The following is a 27,904-nucleotide window of genomic DNA, read 5'->3' on the forward strand; positions in this document are numbered from 1 at the left end:
CCAGACCTGCCGGTCACTAGGTGGCGCTATACCAAGAAATACGCGTTTGGGGCTATAACTCCCACACCGAACCTCCCACATTCAAAAACTTGTACCCACATATTCACTGGAGTCTGCTGCATCTTTTGGCATAGGCCACGCCCATTTGCGTCAATAATTTTTTTTCGCAAAATCGCGAAAACCGCAAAACTGTTTTATCCCTACTCCTCCCGCATTTCTTAACCAATTGACACAAAACTTTGCGCACGGCATCTTCAGACGCACACGCAGAGAAATCAAGGGACACTTTTTTGATCCGACCTTCGACGACGAAACGGTAGCATTTTCAATATTGGTTTATTAGCTACGTTTTACGTCGAAAATCATAAATCCAAAAAATACAAAAATTAGAGATCGGATCAAGTCCAAATTTTAGACACATGTCGGTGTTACCCTTAATGGCGTTCAATAAAGAATTCAGAATATTTCGCAATTAGGGGGCGCAATAAACGAGGAAATTGTATATCTTCTAATTGGCCAAAAGAATGTTCTTCAAACTATAACGGAACCATCAAGGGGCAAACCCGAGTCTATATAAAAAATATGGCCAAGAATTATTAATGTGGGCGGGAGTTATTTGGCAAAGGAAAATTGTCTTTGGAAAATTTCGCCACAAGGGGGCGCAAATAAACGACGAAATAATATATCTCCTAACTGGCCAATGGAATGTTCTGAAAACACGTTTTGGGCTTTAACTCCCACAACGAACCTCCCACAGTCAAAACCTTTATATCCACAGATTCACTGGAGTCAGTTGCATCTTTTGGCATAGGCCAAGCCGATTTGTTTTGAACACATGCTTCGCGTTGTGCCGGCGAAATGCACATTTCTTGGACCCCTGCATAACTGCTTGCAGTTCTAGTTAGGGGTCCAAGCCAACAGGTTGGATCCCTATTGTTTTTGTAAGAATTTTTATTAGGGGTCCAAGCCAACAGGTTGGATCCCTATTGTTTTTGTAAGGATTGTTTTTATACTACCTCCCCCTGAAAGTGGAACCACAGCCCAAACCGTAAATGGTGCACACGCGCCAATTGCATGACTAGATCCAGAATCGGCACCGCTACTCAGACGACAAAATCCAGACACGCCGGTCCCTAGGTGGCGCTATACCAAGGAATACGCGTTTGGGGCTATAACTCCCACACCGAACCTCCCAGAGTCCTAAGACTTGTACACACAGATGCACTGGAGTCTTCTGCATCTTTTGGCCTAGGCCACGCCCATTTGCGTCTATGAATATTTTTCGCTAAATCGCGAAAAACGCAAAACTGTTTTTTCCCTACTCCTCCCACATTTCTTGACCAATCAACACCAAACTTTGCACACGACATCGTCAGACGCACACAAAAAATAAAATTCGAACACTTTTTTGATCCGACCTTCGACGACGAAACGGTAGCGTTTGGAATATTGGTATATTAGCTAAATTAGACGTGGAAAATCCAAAATCCCAAAAAATAAAAATCTGACATCGGATCGAGTCCAAATTGTACACACATGTTGGTGCTAACCTTAATGTCGTTCGATAAAAAAATCGGAAAATTTCGCCATTAGGGGGTGCAATAAACGAGAAAATCTTATATCTTCTACAAAATTTTGCCGCGAAAACGCTACACTGACTTCTCGCTACTCCTACCACAGTCAAATCCTTTGTATCCACAGGTTCAGGGTAGCGTTTTCAACACATGCTTCGCGTTGTGCCGGCGAAATGCACATTTCTTGTCGCGTTGTGCCGGCGAAATGCACACTTCTTGGACCCCTGCATAACTGCTTGCAGTTCTAGTTATTATTATTATTCCCCCGTAAAAGTGGGAATACAGCCCAAACCGTAAATGTTGCACACACGCCGATTGCATGACTAGATCCAGGTCCGTGAGGACTACGCAGACGACAAAATCCAGACACGCCGGCCACCAGGTGGCGCTATACCTAGGAAAGATGCGTTTGGGGCTATAACTCCCACACCGAACCTTCCACAGTCAAAAACTTGTACCCACATATCCACTGGAGTCTGCTGCATCTTTTGGCATAGGCCACGCCCATTTGCGTCTATAATTTTTTTTCGCAAAATCGCGAAAACCGCAAAACTGCCTTTTCCCTACTCCTCCCACATTTCTTGACCAATTGACACAAAACTTTGCACACGACATCTTCAGACGCACACGAACAGAAATCATGTAAAACTTTTTGATCCGACCTTCGACGACGAAACGATAGCATTTTGAATATTTGTTTATTAGCTACGTTTTAAGTCGAAAATCAAAAATCCAGAGAAAAAAAAAAATTAGACATCGGATCGAGTCCAAATTTTACACACATGTTGGTGCTAGCCTTAACGCCGTTCGCTAAAAAATTCGGAAAATTAGGCCCTAAGGGGGCGCAATAAACGAGGAAATTGTATATCTTTTAATTGGCCAAAGGAATGTTCTTCAAACTATAAGGGAACCATCAAGGGGCAAACCCGAGTCTATATGAAAAATATGGCCAAGAATTATTAATGTGGGTGGGAGTTATTTGGCAAAGGAAAATTGTCTTTGGAAAAGTTCGCCACAAGGGGGCGCAAATAAACGACGAAATAATATATCTCCTAACTGGCCAATGGAATGTTCTGAAAACGCGTTTTGGGCTATAACTCCCACACAGAACCTCCCACAGTCAAAACCTTTATATCCACAGATTCACTGGGGTCAGCTGCAACTTTTGGCACACGCCGTGCCCATTTGTTTTGCACACATGCTTCGCGTTGTGCCGGCGAAATGCACACTTCTTGGACCCCTGAATAACTGCTTGCAGTTCTAGTTATACTTCCCGCGGTGAAAGTGGTACTACAGCCCAAACCGTAAATGGTGCACACGCGCCAATTACATGACTAGATCCAGGTCCGGCACCGCTACTCAGATAACCAAATCCATACACGCCGGTCCCTAGGTGGCGCTATACCAAGGAATACGCGTTTGGGGCTATAACTCCCACACCGAACCTCCCAGAGTCCTAAAACTTGTACAGACAGATGCACTGGAGTCTTCTGCATCTTTTGGCCTAGGCCACGCCCATTTGCGTCTATGAATATTTTTCGCTAAATCGCGAATACCGCAAAACTGTATTTTCGCTACTCCTCCCACATTTCTTGACCAATCAACACCAAACTTTGCCCACGGCATCGTCAGACGCACACGCAAAGAAATCATAGACAGTTTTTTGATCCGACCTTCGACGACCAAACGGTAGAGTTTTGAATATTTGTTTATTAGCTAAATTAGACGTGGAAAATTAAAAATCCAAAAAAAATCCAAAATTAGACATTGGATCGAGTCCAAATTCTACACACATGTCGGTGCTAACCTTAATGATGTTCGATAAAAATGACGGAAAATTTCGCCATTAGGGGGCGCAATAAACGAGGAAATTGTATATCTTCTACAAAATTTCGCCGCGAAAACGCTACACTGACTTCTCGCTACTCCTACCACAGTCAAATCCTTTGTATCCACAGGTTCAGGGTAGCGTTTTGAACACATGCTTCGCGTTGTGCCGGCGAAATGCACATTTCTTGTCGCGTTGTGCCGGCGAAATGCACACTTCTTGGACCCCTGCATAACTGCTTGCAGTTCTAGTTATTATTCCAGCACCTAGAAGTGGTACCACACCCCAAACCGTAAATGGTGCCGACACGCCAATTGCATGACTAGATCCAGGTCCGTGAGGTGACGGCAGACGACAAAATCCAGACACGCCGGCCACTAGGTGGCGCTATACCAAGGGAAAACGCGTTTGGGGCTATAACTCCCACACCGAACCTTCCACAGTCAAAAACTTGCACACACATATTCACTGGAGTCTGCTGCATCTTTTGGCCTAGGCCACGCCCATTTGCGTCTATGAATATTTTTCGCTAAATCGCGAAAACCGCAAAACTGTTTTTTCCCTACTCCTCCCACATTTCTTGACCGATCGACACCAAACTTTGCACACGACATCGTCAGACGCACACAAAAAATAAAATTCGAACACTTTTTTGATCCGATCTTCGACGACGAAACGGTAGCGTTTGGAATATTGGTATATTAGCTAAATTAGACGTGGAAAATCCAAAATCCAAAAAAATAAAAAATCAGACATCGGATCGAGTCCAAATTGTACACACATGTTGGTGCTAACCTTAATGTCGTTCGATAAAAAATTCGGAAAATTACGCCATTAGGGGGCGCAATAAACGAGGAAATTGTATATCTTCTACAAAATTTCGCCGCGAAAACGCTACACTGACTTCTCGCTACTCCTACCACAGTCAAATCCTTTGTATCCACAGGTTCAGGGTAGCGTTTTGAACACATGCTTCGCGTTGTGCCGGCGAAATGCACACTTCTTGGACCCCTGCATAACTGCTTGCAGTTCTAGTTATTCTACCTCCCCCTGAAAGTGGAACCACAGCCCAAACCGTAAATGGTGCACACGCGCCAATTGCATGACTAGATCCAGAATCGGCACCGCTACTCAGATAACAAAATCCAGACACGCTGGTCTCTAGGTGGCGCTATACCAAGGAATACGCGTTTGGGGCTATAACTCCCACACCGAACCTCCCACAGTCCAAAAACTTGTACAGACAGATGCACTGGAGTCTGCTGCATCTTTTGGCATAGGCCACGCCCATTTGCGTCTATGAATATTTTTCGCTAAATCGCGAAAACCGCAAAACTGTCTTTTCGCTACTCCTCCCACATTTCTTGACCAATCAACACCAAACTTTGCACACAACATCGTCAGACGCACACGCAAAGAAATCCTCGGACACTTTTTTGATCCGACCTTCGACGACGAAACGGTAGCGTTTTGAATATTGGTATATTAGCTAAATTAGACGTGGAAAATCCAAAATCCAAAAAAATCCAAAAGTAGACATCGGATCGAGTCCAAATTTTACACAGATGTCGGTGCTAACCTAATGACGTTCGATAAAAAATTCGGAAAAATTCGCCATTAGGGGGCGCAATAAACGAGGAAATTGTGTATCTTCTACAAAATTTCGCCGCGAAAACGCTACACTGACTTCTCGCTACTCCTACCACAGTCAAATCCTTTGTATCCACAGGTTCAGGGTAGCGTTTTGAACACATGCTTCACGTTGTGCCGGCGAAATGCACATTTCTTGTCGCGTTGTGCCGGCGAAATGCACACTTCTTGGACCCCTGCATAACTGCTTGCAGTTCTAGTTATTTTTATAATGCAATTATTTATTTTCAAAAAAAATTCCTCATCACTAAAAACGCTTCATATTTCCACCAATTAATAACAAAGTATCGACAGTGGTATCAATAAAGACTCGGATCGTTAAGGAGTATCGAAAATCGTATTGTTAAATAAATATTAATGATCCCCATCCCTACTCATGGTAGGATCATATCGTGGTCTAAACCAATAAGAGAAAGAGCTTGGTCGGTTCTTAGCCTCTGAATGGCTCTGGTCCTGTTCACTGCTTGTGCTTTATTTTTTTAAATTGCGAACAACTTGAGCGCCAGAGTAACTGAAACGGATATAGAAAATAAACGCGACAAAAGAGGGGGAAAATTAAGCGAGGTAAAAGCATAGAATGTTTTTTCATTCAAAAAAACTAAGCCTACTGTTCCAACCTGCCCTACTACTGAAAGTAGTTATTCAGAGTCTGAATTACAAACAAAAGCCCTTTTATTTGGAAATGTTTTATTTTGCTTAGTTTCTTTGTTTGAAGTGTTCCATTTTAGCTCATTGAAAAACTTGAAACACTTCATTATTTTTTTTATATACAATTGTTAGGGGTGTGACGATACACTCAGCTCACGAGACGAGACGAGACACGATATTCGGTTCACGAGAACGAGACAAGACGAGATTTTAAGAAAACGACAATGACAAAATATATGACTGGACCAACAGACTTTTATTTAACCGAGTTGCACATGCATTTTAAAATGTTTTATTATAACTCTTAACATTCATGAAATTGAAACTAAAACTAAAATGTATAAGTAAAATAAATTAAATTAAATAATTCTCTTTTTTTTCAAGTGCAAACAATATTATGTGCAAAACCAAATCAAAGTTCTACTCCATCAATGCAGAGTGCAAATAGTGCAAACACAGTCCGACCAAGTATGTCACTGACAACTTGGTATTGTCCGTGTCTTATCAGTCACTCTACTGCCATTCATCATTTCCGCCAGGTACCCAAAATGCTGCCAAACAAACCATTTAAAAGTGGCGCGGGCATCTTCCACGGTAATAGTCATTCTGGGGAAGCTGCCTATGGCTGCTTCCCCTGCTTCCCCTCCTTCTCCTCCTCCTTCTCCTTTGTTAGGTTCTGGCAGGCTTGACGTAGCAAAGGCGCATTACTGCCCCTACAGGCCACAAATAGAAGTTTGGATAGCTCACAAATCTCACGAGACCGATTTTTAACACGAGGGGTAATATCGTCGAGTTTAATCTCGTCACACCCCTAACAATTGTGCTTCAAATAAAGACAAGCATTTCTCTACACCTCATGCTGTGTTCCAGGGACACTTTTAGCCCGTAAGTTACGAGCTGGAACTGGGAGTGAATCGGTCTGGTACGAGTACACGGGTAGTGAGTAGCAGGTTTGTTTGCCGTTCCAGGGCATTTTCACGAGTACAAGGTTGTGAAAACACGGGTTACGGGTTGCCTGGAACGCACCATTATTCACATTATATGAAAGTTATGGCGTTAAAAGCGACACAATAAAAAATTTGGTGCACCCAAATTTTGTGCTGGTGCACCTAAAAAAAAAAGTTAGGCGCACCAGTGCAACCAACGCATAAAGTTAGTCTGGAGCCCTGATTGATATCGCTCAGGTCCAACTCGCAACATAAAAATAAATCCACGTAAGTTTTAGTGGTTTTAGGAGATAGGCCTGCACGTAAATTACAAATTGAAAAACTCATAGGCCTAGTTGGAAATGTAATACCTGGTCAGATGACGTTTATTACATTTTTAATGGCTTAATTTGGGCTCATTTCATTTACTACCTTCTAATACCTTTAACAACCCAGCGGAAACCCCGTTACATAATATGGCACATATGACGAAATGTAGAATCCATGATCACACCAAAATTATTTTTTTTGCTTTACTAGCATAGTTGAGCTTCCCTCTAGTAGCATTGGTTAGCTCTTAATCGATTAATACTACCCTTGCTCAGCTTCCATTCTCCCACTTCTATCCCCGGATCGTGACTTACCCTCCAGTTACGTATTCTCTTCAGCCTGCTGGGCGTCTTCTCCAAGATCTGAAGGAACTCATGAGTCAGCTCTGCAAAACAATAGGAACATACTGTGAGATTAAGTTACCACGGTAGCAATTGATGGCATCACTTCAATTGAAAAAGCCATCTTGGTTCCTTTTCAGCGGGGGAACTGATGTTGAATTCCACATTCAAGTCAAAGACCCTCAGGAAAGCAGTGTTTAATTAAATTAAGAGCCTGTTCTCGTATCAGAAAACATCCTGGTACATGCATTAGTGTATATCAGGTAGGGATGCACCGAAATGAAAATTCTTGGCCGAAACCGAAAACCGAAAATGAGGAAACCAAGGCCGAAAAGCGAAACACCGAAAGAAATTATTATGACAATTATTAGTACCATTTAGGGTTGCCGCGGTATACGGTGTTAGGTTAAAAGTTCGGCAGTTTGTCTTAGCACTGTTTTATTTTTGATGTGTTTTTTCATAAAAAAAATAAATGGATACAAACCTATTGGATAGGCTACCTAATAAAGCGTTGGAACACGCAAGCCCGGTAACCATAGCAACGCCGGTAAACAACCCCTGCAAAGCCCAATCCCTACGAGAGCTCCCCGCGCTACGACCATCCGGAGGCGCACAGAGCTTTTGGCAGTGATATTATACATAAAATTATATTATATATAGAACGTTATAAGACGCTGTCACCGAGAATTGGCGCGCTGCCAGACGCTGTCACCGAGTGTGAGACGAGAGTTGACGGAGAAGATGGCGGTTGACCTAGTTTCAAAGTTTATACCGTTTATACTTGGTAATACAACAATTGCATTTTTGGCTATGACTGTTTACTAGCTTCAATAAAATCAAGGCATTGCAATTTTTGCAAATCGCTATACGTGGGTCTTTCTCAGAAACATTGAAAAACGTCCACAGCGCAGACATATTGGCGCTTATCCAGACAAGCGTGTGCTGGCCGCGCTTCTTGTTTACGTCATCAAAAATTTCTGTTTCGGCCGTATTGTTTCGGTGATAATTTTTTTTCGGTGGCCGGAAATTCAGTGCATCCCTAATATCAGGGTTGCTAATCCTAGGCCTGTCACGATAATACATTTTTCTGGGCGATTAATTGCCCCAGAAATTAGCTTACGTCTCAGGAGATCCCCGCCCTCCTCATATCTGTAACCTGTGCTCTCTCTCCACAGGCTGACCCGAGAATGCCGTGTGACGCCGCAGACGCAACTTCCGGGTAGCCGGCTTGGTTTGTTTGGTTTTATTAGCAGGAAGCTTAGCGTCGACCTGCTATCTCGGTTTGTATCTATTTTTCGGTATTTATATCTGCGACCTGTTCTGCATACTCTGTATTGTATTCGCTGTTTCCTCGCTGGAGCTCCGTCTGCATCAACCACGGTAAGCATGGATTCCGGTTGTTCTTGCTCTGCCTTTCTCATGGATAAGATAGCTCTGTTAGAGAGACGTATCTGTCAGTTAGAGGATGAAAGGGTAGCAAGCATAAAGAAAACAGATACTCCAGAAAGTATAGAGAAGAGACCCGCCAGGCGGACTCGTGGAGCTAACGCTATCGTTAGCAGTGACTCCGTCAAGGCAATCCTGTCGTCAGCACCACTTGCGAGGCAGGTTGCTGTCAGTACCCTGCCTTGCAAGTCCTTTTCGGGGGTAAAAACGCTAGTCATAGGTGACTGTTACACGTAAAGGTAGACTACACTCGCCAGCAAAGGTTATTTGCCTACCTGGGGCCAGGGCTCCCGACATTGAAGCTAATCTTAGGGTGCCGACATACGGAGTTAGATTAGATGCACCAAACACCGACACTAGTTTCTATAACATTGTAGTTCATGTCGGCACAAACGATGCTAGGACAAGACAAATTGAGGTCACAAAAAGTAACATAGCTAGGCTCTAACTGCCCTCCCTGTGGGGTCGCCCTGGTGTGCTCATGAGAGACGGCCTACACCCTACTGGGTTAGGCGCCTCAATTATGTCAAAAAACAGATGTCTTAGCCAGGCGTGACTCATCCACTCACAGCACGCTGGGCGGCAGGAGTTTAGCAAACCTGCTAGCAACATGATAGTTTACGTTGCAGAGTCTAGAACAGCAGATGGGTTAGCTGAACCAGTATCTATTGCACCAATCTTTTCAGAGCTGAGTGTTAACCGGAATCCCTCTGAAATTAACAATGTACCTATATGTACGGTGGTGCAAAATTGCATGTCAAATCGCATGACAGAGCTGAGTGTTAACCGGACTCCCTCTGAAATTAACGCTGTACCTATATGTACGGTCGTGCAAAATTGCATGTCAAATCGCATGTCAACAACTCTTTCAGAACCGAGTTTTAACCGGACTCCCTCTGAAATTAACACTGTACCTATATGTACGGTGGTGCGGCCTCGCACTACTGTACCTATATGTACGGTGGTGCGGCCTCGCACTACTGTACCTATATGTACGGTGGTGCGGCCTCGCACTACTGTACCTATATGTACGGTGGTGCGGCCTCGCACTACTGTACCTATATGTACGGTGGTGCGGCCTCGCACTACTGTACCTATATGTACGGTGGTGCGGCCTCGCACTACTGTACCTATATGTACGGTGGTGCGGCCTCGCACTACTGTACCTATATGTACGGTGGTGCGGCCTCGCACTGTCTCGAGGTGTAAAACCCGCAGGCGAGGCCCGCGACCAGTATGTCGAACTCTCGCGAACCCACTGATCGCCTCAGAACTCCCTCTGAAAATAATAAAATGGAAGCACTCAGAATAGGGTTCATGAACTTAAGGTCGCTTTCATCTAAAGCGCTCTTGGTCCATAATCTAATTATTGATTAAAAGGTCGACATACTGAGCCTTTGTGAAACCTGGTTAAAACCAGATGAGTTTCTAGCCCTAAACGAAGCTACTCCACCCCATTAGGTTAGCACCCAAGTATCTAGAGAAGTTAAGAAAGGTGGTGGAGTAGCCCTGATATCTAATTCTAAGCTTAATTTAAAGCCAAAGAATAGATATATATTTAGATCCTTTGAGGTGCTTGCGCTCTGCACCTCAGCTACCCGAGAAGCGAAAGGAGTTCCAGACTCTTTCGTTTTAGCTGTAGTATACCGTCCCTTAGGACCGTATTCACCTTTTGTGGATGAGTTTTCGGACTTTGCAGCTGATCTGGCTACATACTCAGACAATATTTTGCTTATTGGGGATTTCAACATTCATGTGAATAACCCATCTGATGCCCTCGCAAGGGCTTTTCTGTCCATTACAGATACGCTTGGCTTCAAACAGCTCGTCCAGCACCCAACCCACATCGGTGGAAACACGCTGGATCTCGTTCTGACCCGCGGTGTAGACATTTCACAGCTAGTGGTCTCTTCCTACACCTCAGCTTTATCACTTTCCAGGTGGTGGTATCCTGCCCCTGCGACGATCAGCAAGCTACTTTCAGCTGTCGCCGCATCACACCTGCAACCATTACAGCTATGGCAGATAAGTTATCTGGTTCACTTGCACCTCTTTGTAACTATAGTGGTTCTGTGGAGTGCCTTACTGATGACCTCAACATTGCCTTGTCTGCTGCCATTGATTCAGTTGCTCCGATCGTCACTAAAAAACGAACATTGAAAAAACCAGCCCCCTGGTTTAATGCAGAAACGCACTCTGAAGCGAAGCTGCAGGATCCTTGAACGCAAATGGCGCTCGACTAAACTTGAGGTCTTTCATCTTGCATGGCATAACAGTCTGCTCACCTATAAGGGTGCGCTGACTACTGCCAGGAACGCCTACTTTTCCAGTATCATCAACTTGAATAGAAACAATGCCAAGTTTCTTTTTGACACGGTGAGGAGTCCGACTCAGAAACAGACTCAGACCGTAGGCTCCTCGATCGTGGCAGGTGAATTCATGGATTTCTTTGAGAATAAGATTCAATCAATTAAAGAGGAAATTGATGCTTGCCGCGAGGCTTGTCCTACACATCCTGTGGGGCAGGATGGGGAACTCTGACGCAACTCTCCTGGAGATCAAGGCAATTCCTTTGGTGGAACTTGAAAGGGTGATAAAGGCATCAAAGCAAACAACTTGTATGCTGGATCCTCTCCCTTCCAGGGTTCTCAAGGAACTTCTTCCCACGGTGTGGCCTGCAATCCTCTCGCTTATGAATCTCTCGTTTTCAATAGGAATTGTTCCCTCCAATTTCAAGGCTGCGGTGATAAAAACGCCACTCAAAAAGCCTGGCCTAGATCCTGAATTAGTCAGGAACTATCGGCCAATAACGAATCTGCCCTTCCTTTCCAGGGTACAGGAAAGGATTGTAGCAAAGCAAATCGTTGATTATCTGACGAGGAACAATCTCTTCGAACCTTTCCAGTCGGGGTTCAGGAATTTCCCACTCAACTGAAACTGCTATTACGAGAGTTGTAAATGACATCCTTCTTGCTTTGGATAAAAATACAAGCTCAATGCTTGTGCTGCTGGACCTAAGCGCTGCGTTCGACACGATCGACCACAGCACTCTACTTCACCGTCTTGAGCACTATGTTGGTTTCGCGGGTACGGCTCTTGGTTGGCTTGAATCGTACCTCACAGGTAGAACCCAATTTGTGCTTCATGAGGGTTCAGAATCAAAGCACTGCAAATTACGCTTTGGCGTACCACAAGGGTCGGTCCTAGGTCCATTACTTTTTGCAATCTACATGCTTCCCCTGGTCGACGTTATCCGCAGCTTCGGATTTAGTTTCCACTGCTACTCCAATGATACGCAGCTCTACATTCCTGTAGATACCGGGGACTTGGCCCAGATTCAAAAGGGTTGAGTCCTGTCTGGCTGCTGTGAAGGGCTGGATGTCCCAAAACTTCCTACAGCTTAACACTGGGAAGACAGCTGATAATTATCGGCTCGAAGCGGGACCGGAGAGTTTGAGGATGTCTCACTGTGGTTGGATGGCCTCGCCATCCCACAGAGTGCGTCTGTCAAAAATCTTGGTGTCCTGTTTGACCCTGAACTATGCTTTGACCAACATATAAGAAGTATAACTAGAATTGCCTTTTTCCATCTGAGAAACATTGCAAGAATCAGACCAAAGGAAGGACCTGATCATTCCTTATAGTCCTTCTCGGTCCCTCCGGTCTTCGGGAGCTGGCCTTCTTTCACTGCCGAAGGTTAAAAAGAAATCGGCTGGACAGAGCGCTTGCTGATTTCAAGGGAGTTTTTTCTTGCCCGTGTGGGGGCATGGGTAAAGGGGGGTGTCATAAATATTTGGCCTGTTAAAGAGCCCATGCCATTAAAATCACATTTTTCCTATTGTTTGTTAAATAACATAGGTCTGAATAAGTTTGTGAGCTGTGGTAAGTTTGAAATCTATGCAGTTTGTCTGCTGAATGCAATAGGCAATGAAAGGAAAAAGGCAGAAGAAATGAGCCGATCTGGATAAGGTGACACTGTGACGTAGCGTTGTCAAACTATTATTCATGGCCCTGCCCACTTGGTTGGTTCGTAACCACTAGTGTTGCACCGATTCCGATACCAGTATCGGAAGTAGATCCGATCCAGCACTAAAATGGTGGTATCGGAAACGGCGAGTACCAACAAATAGTGCACCGATACCATTTTGATGCTTGTATGTCACTTGAACGCAGCCTTCTCTCTCCCGACACTCACTATCGCTATTGGCCTGCTCCAGACCAATGAGAGCGGGCCAATAGCCGCTCTTAACCGTATTTTTCATGCGGCGGGAAAACAAACCAGGAGAAGAAAATGTCTGCAGTGTGGAATTATTTCATTATAGAAACGCCGGCGAGTACATTGGCTAAATGCAAGATTTGCGACATGAAAGTTTCGAGAGGTGGAGTTAAACGGGGCAGTTTCAATACCTCGAACCTGATAAAACATTTGAAGTCGAAACATGTGAACGAACACAAAGAGTTCGAGACTGAGGCAACTGCAGCTAGCAAGAGAAAGCGGGATGGACCGCAGCAACGATCCCTGGTCAGTTCACTTCGTGCGAAAGAGCAGTGGGACGAGAAGAGTGAAGCAGCAAGACAGATGTCCGAGAAAATAACCGAGATGACTGTTCTCTGTAACCTGCCCCTCTCCTTCGTTGAAAGCGTGGGCTTCCGGCTTTTTATGGCTCACGCAGTACCTAAGTATAAGGTCCCAAGTCGCAAATACATAACGGCGACGACTGTCCCTGCACTAAAACATAAAGTAACTGAGCATGTTTTAGTAAAGCTAGGGGAGGCAGGGACCATAAGCTTTTCAACTGACATCTGGAGCAGCCAAGTCTCCCCACTTTCCCTGCTTAGCTTGACAGCCCACTGGGTAAACTTGGAAACATTCACTCCAGAAAGCGTCATACTTCATGCGAATGAATTCAAGGGATCACACACGGGCGAAGCTATTGCAGGAGCAATAGAGCGCATGCTGCTCAACTGGAGCATCCCGAAGTCAAAGGATGGTCTTCCCCTTGGACCAGCGTGAGCCTCCGCTGATTTAAGTTTCGATACGTCGGTGCCTGTCATGATGACAGTCTCAATAGTGAAACCTACTGGCGCTGTTTAAGCAGCACATGTTACACAAAATGGAGGCTGTCTTAGTTAGTAAGACTACAGCAATTTCGCCCATCTGGAAGTTTTTTGGATTCAAGCCAAATGATAATGGTGAACCTAAAGACGTCAACCAGCCGATATGTCAGCTTTGTAAAAGGATGAATCCGGTGAAGGATTCCCAGACAACCAATTTACACACTCATTTAGGAGTGCATCATCCGGCAGATCATGCTACTTTAGCTCCACGTGCCGCGGCCTCTGCTACAACCTCGCAGCAGCCCTCAATCCTGGGCGCCTTCTCGCGGGGAAACAAATACAAGTGAGACAGCCTTCGATGGAAGCAGTAGCTGTGTTCGAAATCGTTTCCTATCACAGATAGAGCACTATATAGGGTGCTTGCCATTTTGTAGTGGTGTTCGAATTCTCAGTGGTTCATTTCATGCACTATATAGTGCACTTAAAATACCCAAAATTTGAGCGTACATATGTTCCCTACACGTTACTCCCGTGTACCAAAATGAATGGAATGCGGTCGTGTTTTTCCAGAGGAGAAGAAGCTGAATAACTGCGAAAACTAATACATTTAATGGAGTCTCCGGCTTACGTTTAGAAATGTTAACAATTTAATTGGAATTTAACATAGAAAATTTAACATTCAAAATTAATTAAAAAAAAAATGATCAAGGAAATGTAGCATTCAACATCAATACAAGCTCCAGCTTTCCTCATGAGTGCCCGGTTTGTTTAGATGATGTGGGCGCATCTGTCTGCGTCACACAAATACCCGGCGCATTTACTGACGCAAATGACGCTTAGAAATGTTCAGCGTAGTGTCCAAATTCTCGTTTGTTCGTTCCCTATAGTGCACTATATCATGAACACTATATAAGGAATAGTGAGGGAGTGAATAGGGAACGATTTCGAACACAGTAGCTAGTGTACAGCTGTGACCCGGAAATGGTGCAGCGGGGTGTGATGTCATTTCGCCGTGCGAGCGTTTTTTTCCGAGCCCCTCTCCCTCTCCTCTCGTAGCAGTGAGTGAATACGGCAGGTCAGCGCTATATAGTACGTTTCCACCAGTGCCAGTTAACTTAAATTACAATTTTGCGGGCCTTTTTAAGTTCTAAAAATAGCCATCATCCATATATTAGTTGAAAAAAAAATAGCCACCAAAAAATAATGATCGCCTTTTTATTGGCAACTTGAGACGATCGACGATGGAATCCATCTATCGTCGATAGTCGATAGAATCAACTATCGGCCCATCCCTAGTGTATAGCAAAGGATAAGGTCCCAATTTATACTCTAGAAAAGCCAGGCTTCATCAATATGCTAAAAGTTTTGGACCCCAAGTATGTGGTACCAAGCCGAAAAATATTCTCCGACGTAGCCTTGCCTGAACTATATAATAGCACCAGACAACGGATCGCAAAGGAGTTGGAAGTGGTGTCCTTTTATTCTGCCACCACAGATTTATGGTGAAGTCGGACGATGCAACCATACAGTCTTACTGTGCACTTTATCAACAACGTTTGGACTCTGCGAAGCGTCTGCCTTCAAACGGCATACTTTCCAGAAGACCACACAGGTGAAATAATAGCCCAGGGGCTAAGAGATGCCTATAAATCATGGAACCTTGCCGAAGACACTCATTTGCATGACTACTGATAGCGGCAGCGACTTGATCAAAGCTCTGAAGGACAATGCGTGGCCCAAGCTCCAGTGCTTTGGACACAGATTGCACAATGCTATCGGGAAGTCTAACTAATCGCTATGAATCAAGTGACATTTCTTCCATTCTCAAGACAATTAATGCATCATGTAATTAATACATTATATCAAGCAAATATTTTGACAAAATGTGTATTTAAATCTTGAAAACACCTCGGGATGTATCTATCTAAAATATGGCTATGAATCAAGTGATATTTTTTTTATCCTCAAGACAATTAATGCATCATGTAATTTATACATTATATCAAGCCAATCTTTGGACAAAATGTGTATTTAAATCTTGAATTTCCCTCTCTCTGTGTGCGTGCACAATTCATATTTTGCAGAAATTGTAGCATGAAAACAAGTTTGTGAATGTAGTGGTATTACTAAAATGTGTTTTGATATATGTATTCTTCATTGACTACAGAGAATTGTGTGACGGACCCACGGATAGTTTGTGCAGTGTCATATCCCAACTAGTCAGAGGAAGAAAAGATAAGAGCTGAAATCCAACTTATTGACCCCTGACGTGGACCCAGACACCAATCCTCTCGAGTGGTGGAAGCTAGGGCTGGGATAAACGATTATTTTTTAAACGATTAATCTAGCGATTATTTTTTCGATGCATCGATTAATCTAACGATTAATTTTTTCAGTCCGATTCGATTATCGATTATCTCCCCATTAATGGACTAATAGCAATTTATACATGTTGATTTACATATCTGAATGAAAAAAATATGAATTCCTTAACATTTCAATACGTGTTTATTGCCTTTAAATTCCAAAATAAAAGTGCAAAGTAATGCATTCTTAGAATTCTACGGTGCTCGGTCATCTGCAGCTGCTGGCGCCTCTTCAGGTGCTGGTGAATTGCCGTGGTGCTAGAATGGAAAGTCATCTCCATTTTGCAGACGACATATCACGGAATAGTTTCCTTTTACATCAAATAATTCCCATACTTTAGAGGAACGAGTGCGTGGCGCCTTGCACTTATGAAAGTCTGAGGAGCCGCTCGCGTTGCTACTAAGCTCCGGCGCCGCCCATCTTTTTTTTTTTAGTCGACGCTCATTTTTCGCGTCGACGTAATTTATGCTTCGACGTAGGGCTGTGCAATTAATCAAATTTCGATCGCGATATCGATTTTGGGGTCAAACGAGAAAAGGAACGAGAAAGAAAGTTAATTTTGGATACTTATACGTGTTTCTGTGTGATATTTGATGGTCTTAGTATATATATTTTATTCATGAAATGTTTTATAAAAATCAAAAGTTATATTCAGAATGTTGTGGCAGTGCACTTAAACAAGAAAGTTAATTTTGGATACTTATACGTGTTTCTGTGATATTTGATTGTCTTAATATATATATTGTATTCATGACAGTACACTTACACACGAAAAAGGTTTTATTTTGGATACTTATACATGTTTCTATGTCATAATTGATTGTATCAATAAATGCATGTTTTCAAACTCAAAAATAATCGTTTGAATAATCGTGATATCAATATTGACCAAAATAATCGTGATTATGATTTTTCCCATAATCGAGCAGCCCTACTTCGACGTCATCGATTACGTCGACGCGTCGTCCCAGCCCTAGTGGAAGCGCCAGCAACCGAATTTTCCTAGGCTAGGTGTCCTGGCAAAAAAATACCTCTCAAGCACAGCAACTAGTGCACTGTCAGAGAGGGTTTTCAGTGTAGGGGGGAGGCATTGTTACATGCCACTGGGCATGTCTAAAGCCAGAGGTTGTAGACGGGCTAGTCTTCCTGGCTAACAATGTTTAAAGAAGCGCATGTTCCAACTTAAAAAAAGCACCGTATGCTCTCATGCACTGATTTAACGCTTTGTTGAATGTTATGTTGGCACTTCATCAGAACTACCTTTTATCAATATTAATATTAATATTAGAATATTATATAATAGTATAATAGTAGAATATTATACTATTAATACGAATATAATAGTAGAATATTAATATTCTACAGAAATATTTTATTTTATATTTTATGTTATATGTTACACTGTTTACAATGGCAGGGCCTGCCATAATGCCTTTTTGGCTAGTAATTCTTGATTGCACTTAAACCTCAAGGGGGGAAATCAAAATAATAAATATAAATATAGCTGCGAGCAGCAATGTGGGTGTCAAGCATAATGGGACTCGGTAAGCTAATTTTGCCGGATGGACGTAATCGGCCAGGGGGCTACATGACGACCGTCTCGGTAATACCGACAGCCGGTGGGATGAGCATTATTTTACCAAATGGGAAAAGGACCCCACCTAGAGGAAAGGGCGCAATACAGTCTGCCTGGCAGAACAAATGTCACAAATACATAGGGGTATTCGGAACAATATCTCTAAAAGAGACACAATGTAAACAAGCATCCGTTCTGGAGGTGGTTCGTGAAGCATCTAATCCAGTGGGAATTGCAGTTTATATTGTAAGTGGGCAGAATGGTAAATATAGTCATTGTTGCATTATACATTAAGTACCGCTTGTCGCCACACGAGTGCAGTGTCTACCCATTAATGAGCACCGTCAAGTTTGATTGGCTGACACGGACAAACGGTTTTGAATTTGAGAAAGCGGTTTGATACATTTGTTCAGCTTGGTCGGAAGATCATATATGCCAAGTTTCATGAAGATTGGACATAATTTGTGGCCTGTGGAAATTTACAACTGATTTTGACAACTTTCAACATGGCGGCCAAGTTCTGATGTTGCAATGAGAAATAATTTATAAGCTATATAAGGAGGTCTGGCAGTATCCTCAGACATTAAAAATAAGTTTGAAATGTATGCCCAACTTATTTCTGCAAGAAATAATATACTAGCTATACGGGGAGGTCTGATAGTATCACTAGACATTGAAAATAAGTTTTAAATGTACTCATGTGAAGAGAGGAGTCAAAACACATCGACATTAATAACAGCGCCCCCTAGAGGTCAAAGGTCACCAAATTGATTCAGTGTAACCTTTATGGGGTCATGGGTCTATGTACCAAGGTTGGTTATGATATGTCAAAGGGCTGCTGAGATATGGGCTTACATCCGGTTTGGCGGCTATGCCGCCAAATTTGATTGGCTGTAGCGGGCAAACGGTTTTGAATTTGACAAATCTATTCGATGTTTTGTATCAGGCATGGCCAGAAGATCATGTGTGCCAAGTTTCGAAATGATTGGACAAGATTTGTGATAGAAGTAGCATTTTGAGGGTTTTTGACATAAACCAAGATGGCGGACATATACGTCATGGCGCAATGACGTCATAGGGTGTGTTGAACTGGGCTTGGTTCAAGGAATCCAATGATACCTGGTTTGTGAAAATTGGTCGAATAGGTCGAAAGTTATGAACATGAATGCATGCCCAACTTTGACCTGTTGGTGGCGCTAGAGCTGTTGGGCTAGCAACCTGAGATTCGCTCAATGGGCTAATGGGGCTGTCCTAAACCAGTGTGCCAAATTTCACAACTTTTCACAAAGCGGTTCTATGGGCTGCCATTGACTCCCATGGCAGCATAATAATAATAGGAATTCATACAAAAACAATAGGTTGTCTCGCAACTAGGGATGGGCGTGAGGAATCGATTACTCGAGTACTACTCGTTACAAATGAACTCGGTTGGTGGACAGGCAAACTCGAGTTTGCATATACACACAAACAAAGTTTTCTGAAGCAAATGTATCAATTTTCTGTCGGCGCCACTAACGCATGACGTGGGCACAAAGAAAATTAAATGCATCCATTTCCATGGCGCGTTCCGTGGCGTGTGCAGGCACGCCAGAATTCAAAAAGTTAAGAGATGGCGGTTAAAGCAAACCGCAGCGAAGAATTGAAATACTTTAAAGAAATAGGAGATCATAAGGTGAAATGTAAAATATGCCAAGCGAAATCGAGCTACCAGAAAGTACTATGCGGCAACATATGCTCCTGAAACACAACAGTGAGTTCGGGAAAGCAGACCCGCAGCAACGGTGAAAGTGAAAGTGTGTCGGCTATATTTTCACCGCCGCAAGACGCAGCTGTAATCCCGGGCGTGTAGAGAAGATCACAACGCTGAGTATTTCCATAGTCCATTTGCTGCCGTTTTATTTGCAGGTTTAAGCATTTATTTGCAATGGTTAGGCTACTTGTTTCGTTTTTTTTAAACTGTTACAGGCCTTGGTTCGACGTGATTTAAATTGTGAGACGCATATTTATTTTTGTAAGGGAAATGTGTTTTGAACGTTTGCAAAAATAAATAATGAATACTCTGATAACTGACTGTTTTGATGGAGAATAAGCATTAGGCCTACATGTTTGGTTGGTAATATTGCCGTTCATCATCAGGCCTATTCCTGCTGCAGATGCGTTGCATTCTAAAAATAGATTTGATTTAACGAGTACTCGATTGATCCTCGAGGAATTCCTTCGATCACTCGAGTTTGGAATTTACTACTCGTGCCCATCCCTACTCGCAACATAGTTGCTTGACACCCAAATATAGCTGCGAGCAGCAATGTGGGTGTCAAGCATAATGGGACTCGGTAAGCTAATTCCGCCGGGCGTACGTAATCGGCCAGGTGGCTACATGACGACCGTCTCGGTAATCGGCAATACCGACAGCCGGTGGGATGAGTAAATGGGAAAAGGACCCCACCTAGAGGTAAGGGCGCAATACAGTCTGCCTGGCAGAACAAATGTCACAAATACATAGGGGTATTCGGAACAATATCCCTAAAAGAGACACAAAGTAAACTAGCATCCGTTCTGGAGGTGGTTCGTGAAGCATCTAATCCAGTGGGAATTGCAGTTTATATTGTAAGTGGGCGGAATGGTAAATATATTCATTGCTGCATTATACATTAAGTACCGCTTGTCGCCACACGAGTGCAGTGTCTACCCATTAATGAGCGCCCTCAAGTTTGATTGGCTGTCACGGCCAAACGGTTTTGAAATTGAGAAAGCTGTTTGATACATTTGTTCAGCTTGGTCTGAAGATCATATATGCCAAGTTGCATTAAGATTGGACATAATTTGTGGCCTGTGGAAATTTACAACTGATTTTGACAACTTTCAACATGGTGGCCAAGTTCTGATGTTGCCATGAGAAATAATTTGTAAGCTATATGGGGAGGTCTGACAGTATCATGAAACATTGAAAATAAGTTTGAAATGTACTCATGTGAAGCGAGAGGAGTTAGAACACGTCTTCATTAATTATAGCGCCCCCTAGAGGTCAATGGTCACCAAATTCATTGAGTGTCCCCATGATGATGTTATGGGTCTATGTATCAAGTTTGGTTATGATATGTCAAAGGGCTGCTGAGATATTGGCGTGTTTCCGGTTTGGCGGCTTCGTGGTCGAATATCATTGGCTGTCGCGGACATTTCTGCAAGAAATAATATACTAGCTATACGGGGAGGTCTAATAGTATCACAATACATTGAAAATAATTTTTAAATGTACTCATGTGAGGAGAAAGGAGTCAAAACACATCAACATTAATAACAGCGCCCCCTAGAAGTCAAAGGTCACCAAATTCATTTAGTGTCACCTTTATGGGGTCATAGGTCTATGTACCAAGGTTGGTTATGATATGTCAAAGGGCTGCTGAGATATGGGCTTACATCCGGTTTGGCGGCTTTGCCGCCAAATTTGATTGGCTTTAGCGGGCAAACAGTTTTGAATTTGAAAAATCTATTCAATGTTTTTTATCAAGCATGGCCGGGAGATATTGTTTGCCAAGTTTCGAGTTGATTGGACAAGATTTGTGATAGGAGTAGCATTTTCAAGGGTTTGGACATAAACCAAGATGGCGGAAATATACGTCATGGCGCAATGACGTCATAGGGTGTGTTGAACTGGGCTTGGTTCAAGAAATCCAATGATACCTGGTTTGTGAATATTGGTCGAATGGGTCGAAAGTTATGAACATGAATGCATGTCCAACTTTGACCTGTTGGTGGCACTAGAGCTGTTAGGCTAGCAACCTGAGATTGGCTTAATGGGCTAATGGGGCTGTCCTGAACCAGTGTGCCAAATTTCACAACTTTTCGCCAAGCGGTTCTATTGGCTGCCATTGACTCCCATGTCAGGTAAATAATAAGAAGAAGAAGAATTCGTACGAAAACAATAGGTTGTCTCGCAACATAGTTGCTTGACACCCAAATATAGCTGCGAGCAGCAATGTGGGTGTCAAGCATAATGGGACTCGGTAAGCTAATTCTGCCGGGCGGACGTAATCGGCCAGGTGGCTACATGACGACCGTCTCGGTAATCGGTAATACCGACAGCCGGTGGGATGAGCATTATGTGGGAAAATGACCCCACCTAGAGGTAAGGGCGCAATACAGTCTGCCTGACAGAACAAATGTCCCAAATACATAGGGGTATTCGGAACAATATCCCTAAAAGAGACAATGTAAACAAGCATCCGTTCTGGAGGTGGTTTGTGAAGCATCTAATCCAGTGGGAATTGCAGTTTATATTGTAGGTGGGCGGAATGGTAAATATAGTCATTGTTGCATTATACATTAAGTACCGCTTGTCGTCACACGAGTGCAGTGTCTAACCATTAATGAGCGCCGTCAAGTTTGATTGGCTGTCACGGCCAAACGGTTTTGAATTTGAGAAAGCTGCTTGATTCATTTGTTCAACTTGGTTTGAAGATCATATATGCCAAGTTCCATGAAGATTGGACATAATTTGTGGCCTGTGGAAATTTACAACTGATTTTGACAACTTTCAACATGGTGGCCAAGTTCTGATGTTGCCATAAAAAATTATTTATAAGCTATATGCGGAGGTCTGACAGTATCATGAAACATTGAAAATAAGTTTGAAATGTACTCATGTGAAGAGAGAGGAGTTAAAACACGTCGTCATTAATAACAGCGCCCCCTATAGGTCAATGGTCACCAAATTCATTGAGTGTCACCTTTATGAGGCCATTGGTCTATGTATCAAGTTTGGTTATGATATGTCAAAGGGCTGCTGATATATTGGCGTGTTTCCGGTTTGGCGGCTTCGCGGTCGAATATCATTGGCTGTCGCAGATATTTCTGCAAGAAATAATATACTAGCTATACGGGGAGGTCTAATAGTATCACTAGACATTGAAAATAAGTTTTAAATGTACTCATGTGAAGAGAGGAGTCAAAACACATCGACATTAATAACAGCGCCCCCTAGAGGTCAAATGTCACCAAATGCATTCAGTGTAACCGTGATGGGGTCATGGGTCTATGTACCAAGGGTGGTTATGATATGTCAAAGAACTGCTGAGATATGGGCTTACTTCCGGTTTGGCGGCTGTGCCGCAAAATTTGATTGGCTTTAGCGGGCAAACGGTTTTGAATTTGACAAATCTATTCGATGTATTTCATCAAGGATGGCCAGAAGATCATGTGTGCCAAGTTTCGAGATGATTGGACAAGATTTGTGATAGAAGTAGCATTTTGAAGGTTTTTCACATAAACCAAGATGGCGGAAATATACGTCATGGAGCAATGACGTCATAGGGTGTGTTGAACTGGGCTTGGTTCAAGGAATCCAATGATACCTGGTTTGTGAATATTGGTCGAATAGGTTGAAAGTTATGAACATGAATGCATGTCCAACTTTGACCTGTTGGTGGCGCTAGAGCTGTTGGGCTAGCGACCTGAGATTGGCTTAATGGGCTAATTGGGCTGTCCTGAACCAGTGTGCCAAATTTCACAACTTTTCGCCAAGCGGTTCTATGGGCTGCCATTGACTCCCACTGAAGGATAATAATAATAAGAACTCATACAAAAACAATAGGTTGTCTCGCAACGTAGTTGCTTGACACCCAAATATAGCTGCGAGCAGCAATGTGGGTGTCAAGCATAATGGGACTCGGTAAACTAATTCTGCCGGATGGACGTAATCGGCCAGGGGGCTACATCACGACCGTCTCCGAAATCGGCAACACCGACAGCCGGTGGGATGAGTAAATGGGAAAAGGACCCCACCTAGAGGTAAGGGCGCAATGCAGTCTGCCTGACAGAACAAATGTCACAAATACATAGGGGTATTCGGAACAATATCACTAAAAGAGACACAATGTAAAGAAGCATCCGTTCTGGAGGTTGTTCGTGAAGCATCTAATCCAGTAGGAATTGCAGTTTATATTGTAGGTGGGCGGAATGGTGAATATAGTCATTGTTGCATTATTGACCTTGGGTGTCTTGAAAGGCGCCTCTAAATTAAATGTATTATTATTATACATTAAGTACCGCTTGTCGCCACACGAGTGCAGTGTCTACCCATTAATGAGCGCCGTCAAGTTTGATTGGCTGTCACGGCCAAACGGTTTTGAATTTGAGAAAGCGGTTTGATACATTTGTTCAGCTTGGTCGGAAGATCATATATGCCAAGTTTCATGAAGAATGGACATAATTTGTGGCCTGTGGACATTTACAACTGATTTTGACAACTTTCAACATGGCGCCCAAGTTCTGATGTTACAATGAGAAATAATTGATAAGCTATATAAGGAGGTCTGGCAGTATCCTCAGACATTAAAAATAAGTTTGAAATGTACTCATGTGAAGAGAGGGGAGTTAAAACACGTCTTCATTAATTATAGCGCCCCCTACAGGTCAATGGTCACCAAATTCATTGAGTGTCCCCATGATGATGTTATGGGTCTATGTATCAAGTTTGGTTATGATATGTCAAAGGGCTGCTGAGATATAGGCGTGTTTCCGGTTAGGCGGCTTTGCGGTCGAATATCATTGGCTATCGCAGATATTTCTGCAAAAAATAATATAGTAGCTATATGGGGAGGTCTGGTACTATCACCAGACATTGAAAATAAGTTTTAAATATACTCATGTGAAGTGAGAGGAGTCAAAACACATCGACATTAATAACAGCGCCCCCTACAGGTCAACGGTCACCAAATTCAATCAGTGTCACCTTTATGAGGCCATGGGTCTATATACCAAGTCTGGTTATGATATGTCAAAGGGATGCTGAGAAATCGGCTCACTTCCTGTTTGGCGACTTCGCCGCCAAATTTGATTGGCTTTAGCGGGCAAACGGTTATGAATATGACAAATCTATTCGATGTTTTTCATCAAGGATGGCCAGAAGATCATGTGTGCCAAGTTTCGAGATGATTGGACAAGATTTGTGATAGGAGTAGCATTTTGAAGGTTTTTGACATAAACCAAGATGGCGGAAATATACGTCATGGCGCAATGACGTCATAGGGTGTGTTGAACTGGGCTTGGTTCAAGGAATCCAATGATACCTGGTTTGTGAATATTGGTCGAATAGGTCAAAAGTTATGAACATGAATGCATGTCCAACTTTGACCTGTTGGTGGCGCTAGAGCTGTTGGGCTAGCGACCTGAGATTAGGTTAATGGGCTAATGGGGCTGTCTTGAACCAGTGCGCCAAATTTCACAACTTTTCGCCAAGCGGTTCTATTGGCTGCCATTGACTCCCATGGCAGCATAATAATAGGAATTCGTACAAAAACAATAGGTTGTCTCGCAACACAGTTGCTTGACACCCAAATATATATTTTCGGAGCAACTAATTATTTGTCCTGATATGATTCGGGGGGGGGGGTTGGTAAATCGATTTAAATCGGATATCTGAATTATTGCGAAAAAAAATCGGGATTTTCTTTTAGGCCATATCACCCAGCCCTAACTAGGCTACCAACTGATATTGCATTTGGTGGGATTCACTCCAAAAAAAATGACATCTATTTGAGGCCATAATAATATCTTCCTCTTACCGTGTTCTAGCTTTCTACTCCGACCAGGTAGATTAGGTCGATTTTTAATCACAACAATCACACAGGCTTTCTTACGGCACCAAGATGACATATAACAGACCTTGAAGTTGTAGAGAAATACTCCATTTATTTTCTGTTTGTTATTTTCAGTCATCACTGATTATCCTGATGATTAACGGTAATGGCAAAAAAAAAGTTCTTAAGTTTACAACATAGGTTTAAGTGATGTTATAAGGTTAGGATACAAAACTAATGTACTTGATTGTTTGACTATTTGGGGCCAAGTTGGCTCCTGAGTGGGCAACGGATATGAGACAATTTTGACATCTTCAGATAATTAAGAAGCTGATTGGAGGCAATAAGTGTCCACCAAAAGTACCCGGAACCTTATTCCCTAAAAGTACTTTTAGAATCAAATGGCGAGTTTCCACCGAGTGGTTCGCTATGGTTAGGTGCAGTAAGGTTTGCGTTTTCCACTGCCAAAAGTGGACGGGGTCCCACTTTTCCCAAAATGAAATACTCGCAAAGTATATCTGGGTGACGGCGAAAGCTTCGCTTATTGAAGAAAATGTTGCGCAAAAGTTTGCCATACTTTTTGGACGTCCACATTTGTGCTCTTTGTTTAATCTGTCACAATCTTCTTTTTCATTGAATGAATTAGTAGGCTACACTGTGTCCGTCTGCTATAATGTCACGATGCTTACGGAGCGGCCGAGGCTATTGCCATCCGGCAAAAATCCCGCCCTACCATAAGGGTACTGTGAAAGCACCTAGCCGTGACGCACCTAATCTTACCTCACCTAACCGCACCGAAGGTTCCTTTGGCCCATTCAACCGTGGTCAAAAGACCAGCGACGATTAGCCAAATTAGGGTCATTTTAGATCTGGCACATAACGAATAAAAGAGCAACAAATTTAGAGAAAAATAATACAACAACCGGCTGCCACAAGAGTTACAACCCAGAAAGTACCATTACAAGAAATAACTCCTCTGCAACCTCACTGCCAAACAAATACAGTCTTTCAACCTGACAGCATTAAAACACCAAACATGCAATGAGCAGCAAAGAGCATTCCTAAGCCATGAGAAACACTAATTTACTTGAAGCCACATTTCGTTGAACTTCCGAGATTCTTCATTGATTAATAGTGTCACCTAGGGTAACGGTACACAAAAGTCACGGTTCGGTATGTGTCTTGTTTTTTAAGTCACGGTACTGTACCGGACGGTACGGTTCAGTTAAGGGGAAAATTAAAAAAAACCTTGTTTGGCAACAATGGAGAATGGCCGTAGATCAGCAGCAATGGAAACACCAATAGACTTGGTTATGGCATTTTCCCATTCTGAATTCCCAGAAAGGGGTTGATGAAATAGTGACGTGAGCTGGGTAACTTAGCACAGGCCGTTTTTTTTTTTCACAGCAACGGTGATAGTAACAGCTGGAAGGTGCCTTTTTCAAATGCGAGTGCATGTTAAAGTGCTGTAAGTAGACATGGGGAGCCCTCTCTGTAGCCGGAGAGCCTGTCGGAGACCCTCTCCGTAGCTTAAAGAGATACTTCACCGGTGGGAATATGCAGGTTTTATGAATTAAATAATTCAATGTATTATGAATGTGAAGAAAAAATTGATATCGGTTCATCCTAGCCTGAAAAAAAGGCAGAAAGAGTGTTTTCATGGTCTCTCTGGCTCAAAGTAAGAAAACCTCCAACTACCACAGTGCATTGCGCTCGATGCCCCGCCCACCTGTCGGTCTCCCGTCCCCCTCAGTACGCGAGCTCCCGCCCCCTCTCATTCCTTATTGGTGGAAAAATTTGCCACCAAAAGTGTGTTGTAGTCCTCTGCCCTTCTAGCGGGACAAGAGGTTTCTCCCGAAATGACGTCAAACGCGTAATTTGACGTCATTTCGGGAGAAAATTAGATGAGAAAAAATGGGCCAAGGGGAGACTGGTTTAGACTGATATTTATTTATATATTTATTTATATTACAATCGCGATTTTATAATGATAGAACGCCGGTTCTAAATGGGTGAAGTATCCCTTTAATTGCGCATCCAATATTTTATCTGTCTATCCGTCAATGCAAAAGAGATGGCAAGGGCTGTAATTGGTCATCTAACAAAATAATTTCTCCGGTTTGAGTTTGCACCTTATTTACTTAGTACATTGTTTACTTTGCACATTAAAGACCAATAATACACAAAATAAGATTTAAGCTTTGGAAGTTTATTTACAACCCTGCTTACATGGTTTGTAGTCAACATATAAGATCGATCGGGCGGCAAATTGCATTGCGTAACCGACATCCCGACGGAGAACTGCAAATGCTCGAGGGGTCTCCGTAGTTACGGAGTCTTAGTATATTTTGCTGAAACGGTCCGGTGGGAACTCTGACTTCAAGTTTTAAAGTCTGCATCGCAAAACAAGCCTTTACATTCGCCATATTGACGCTGTGTACGCCACATTTACGCATCGTGGTCCACCTCTTTAACCACCCAGAAGTGCATGTACCGTGACGGTTCGGTACAAATACGTGTATCGTTACACCCCTAGTGACACCGTATGATGTCTAATGTTATGGTGCTCACACACAGATCCAC

At 43.0% G+C, this 27,904-nt stretch overlaps 1 protein-coding gene and 1 long non-coding RNA gene across 2 annotated transcripts in view; both read right to left on the reverse strand.

Annotated features, from left to right (window-relative positions):
• Positions 1–27,904, reverse strand: part of LOC132456340 (cyclin-T2-like) — a 54,450-nt gene that overhangs the window by 21,007 nt on the left and 5,539 nt on the right. Inside the window, exon 8 of the mRNA XM_060050671.1 lies at positions 7,271–7,341. Coding sequence (XP_059906654.1) covers positions 7,271–7,341 — 71 coding nt within the window. The remainder of the gene's footprint in view (positions 1–7,270; positions 7,342–27,904) is intronic.
• Positions 7,703–10,686, reverse strand: LOC132456341 (uncharacterized). Its single transcript, XR_009525438.1, has 2 exons — positions 9,910–10,686; positions 7,703–9,657 (listed from the first exon to the last, which is right to left on the reverse strand). It is a non-coding gene; the product is annotated as an uncharacterized LOC132456341 (long non-coding RNA).

This window comes from Gadus macrocephalus, chromosome 4 (assembly GCF_031168955.1).
Source record: "Gadus macrocephalus chromosome 4, ASM3116895v1".
Lineage (NCBI taxonomy): Eukaryota > Metazoa > Chordata > Actinopteri > Gadiformes > Gadidae > Gadus > Gadus macrocephalus.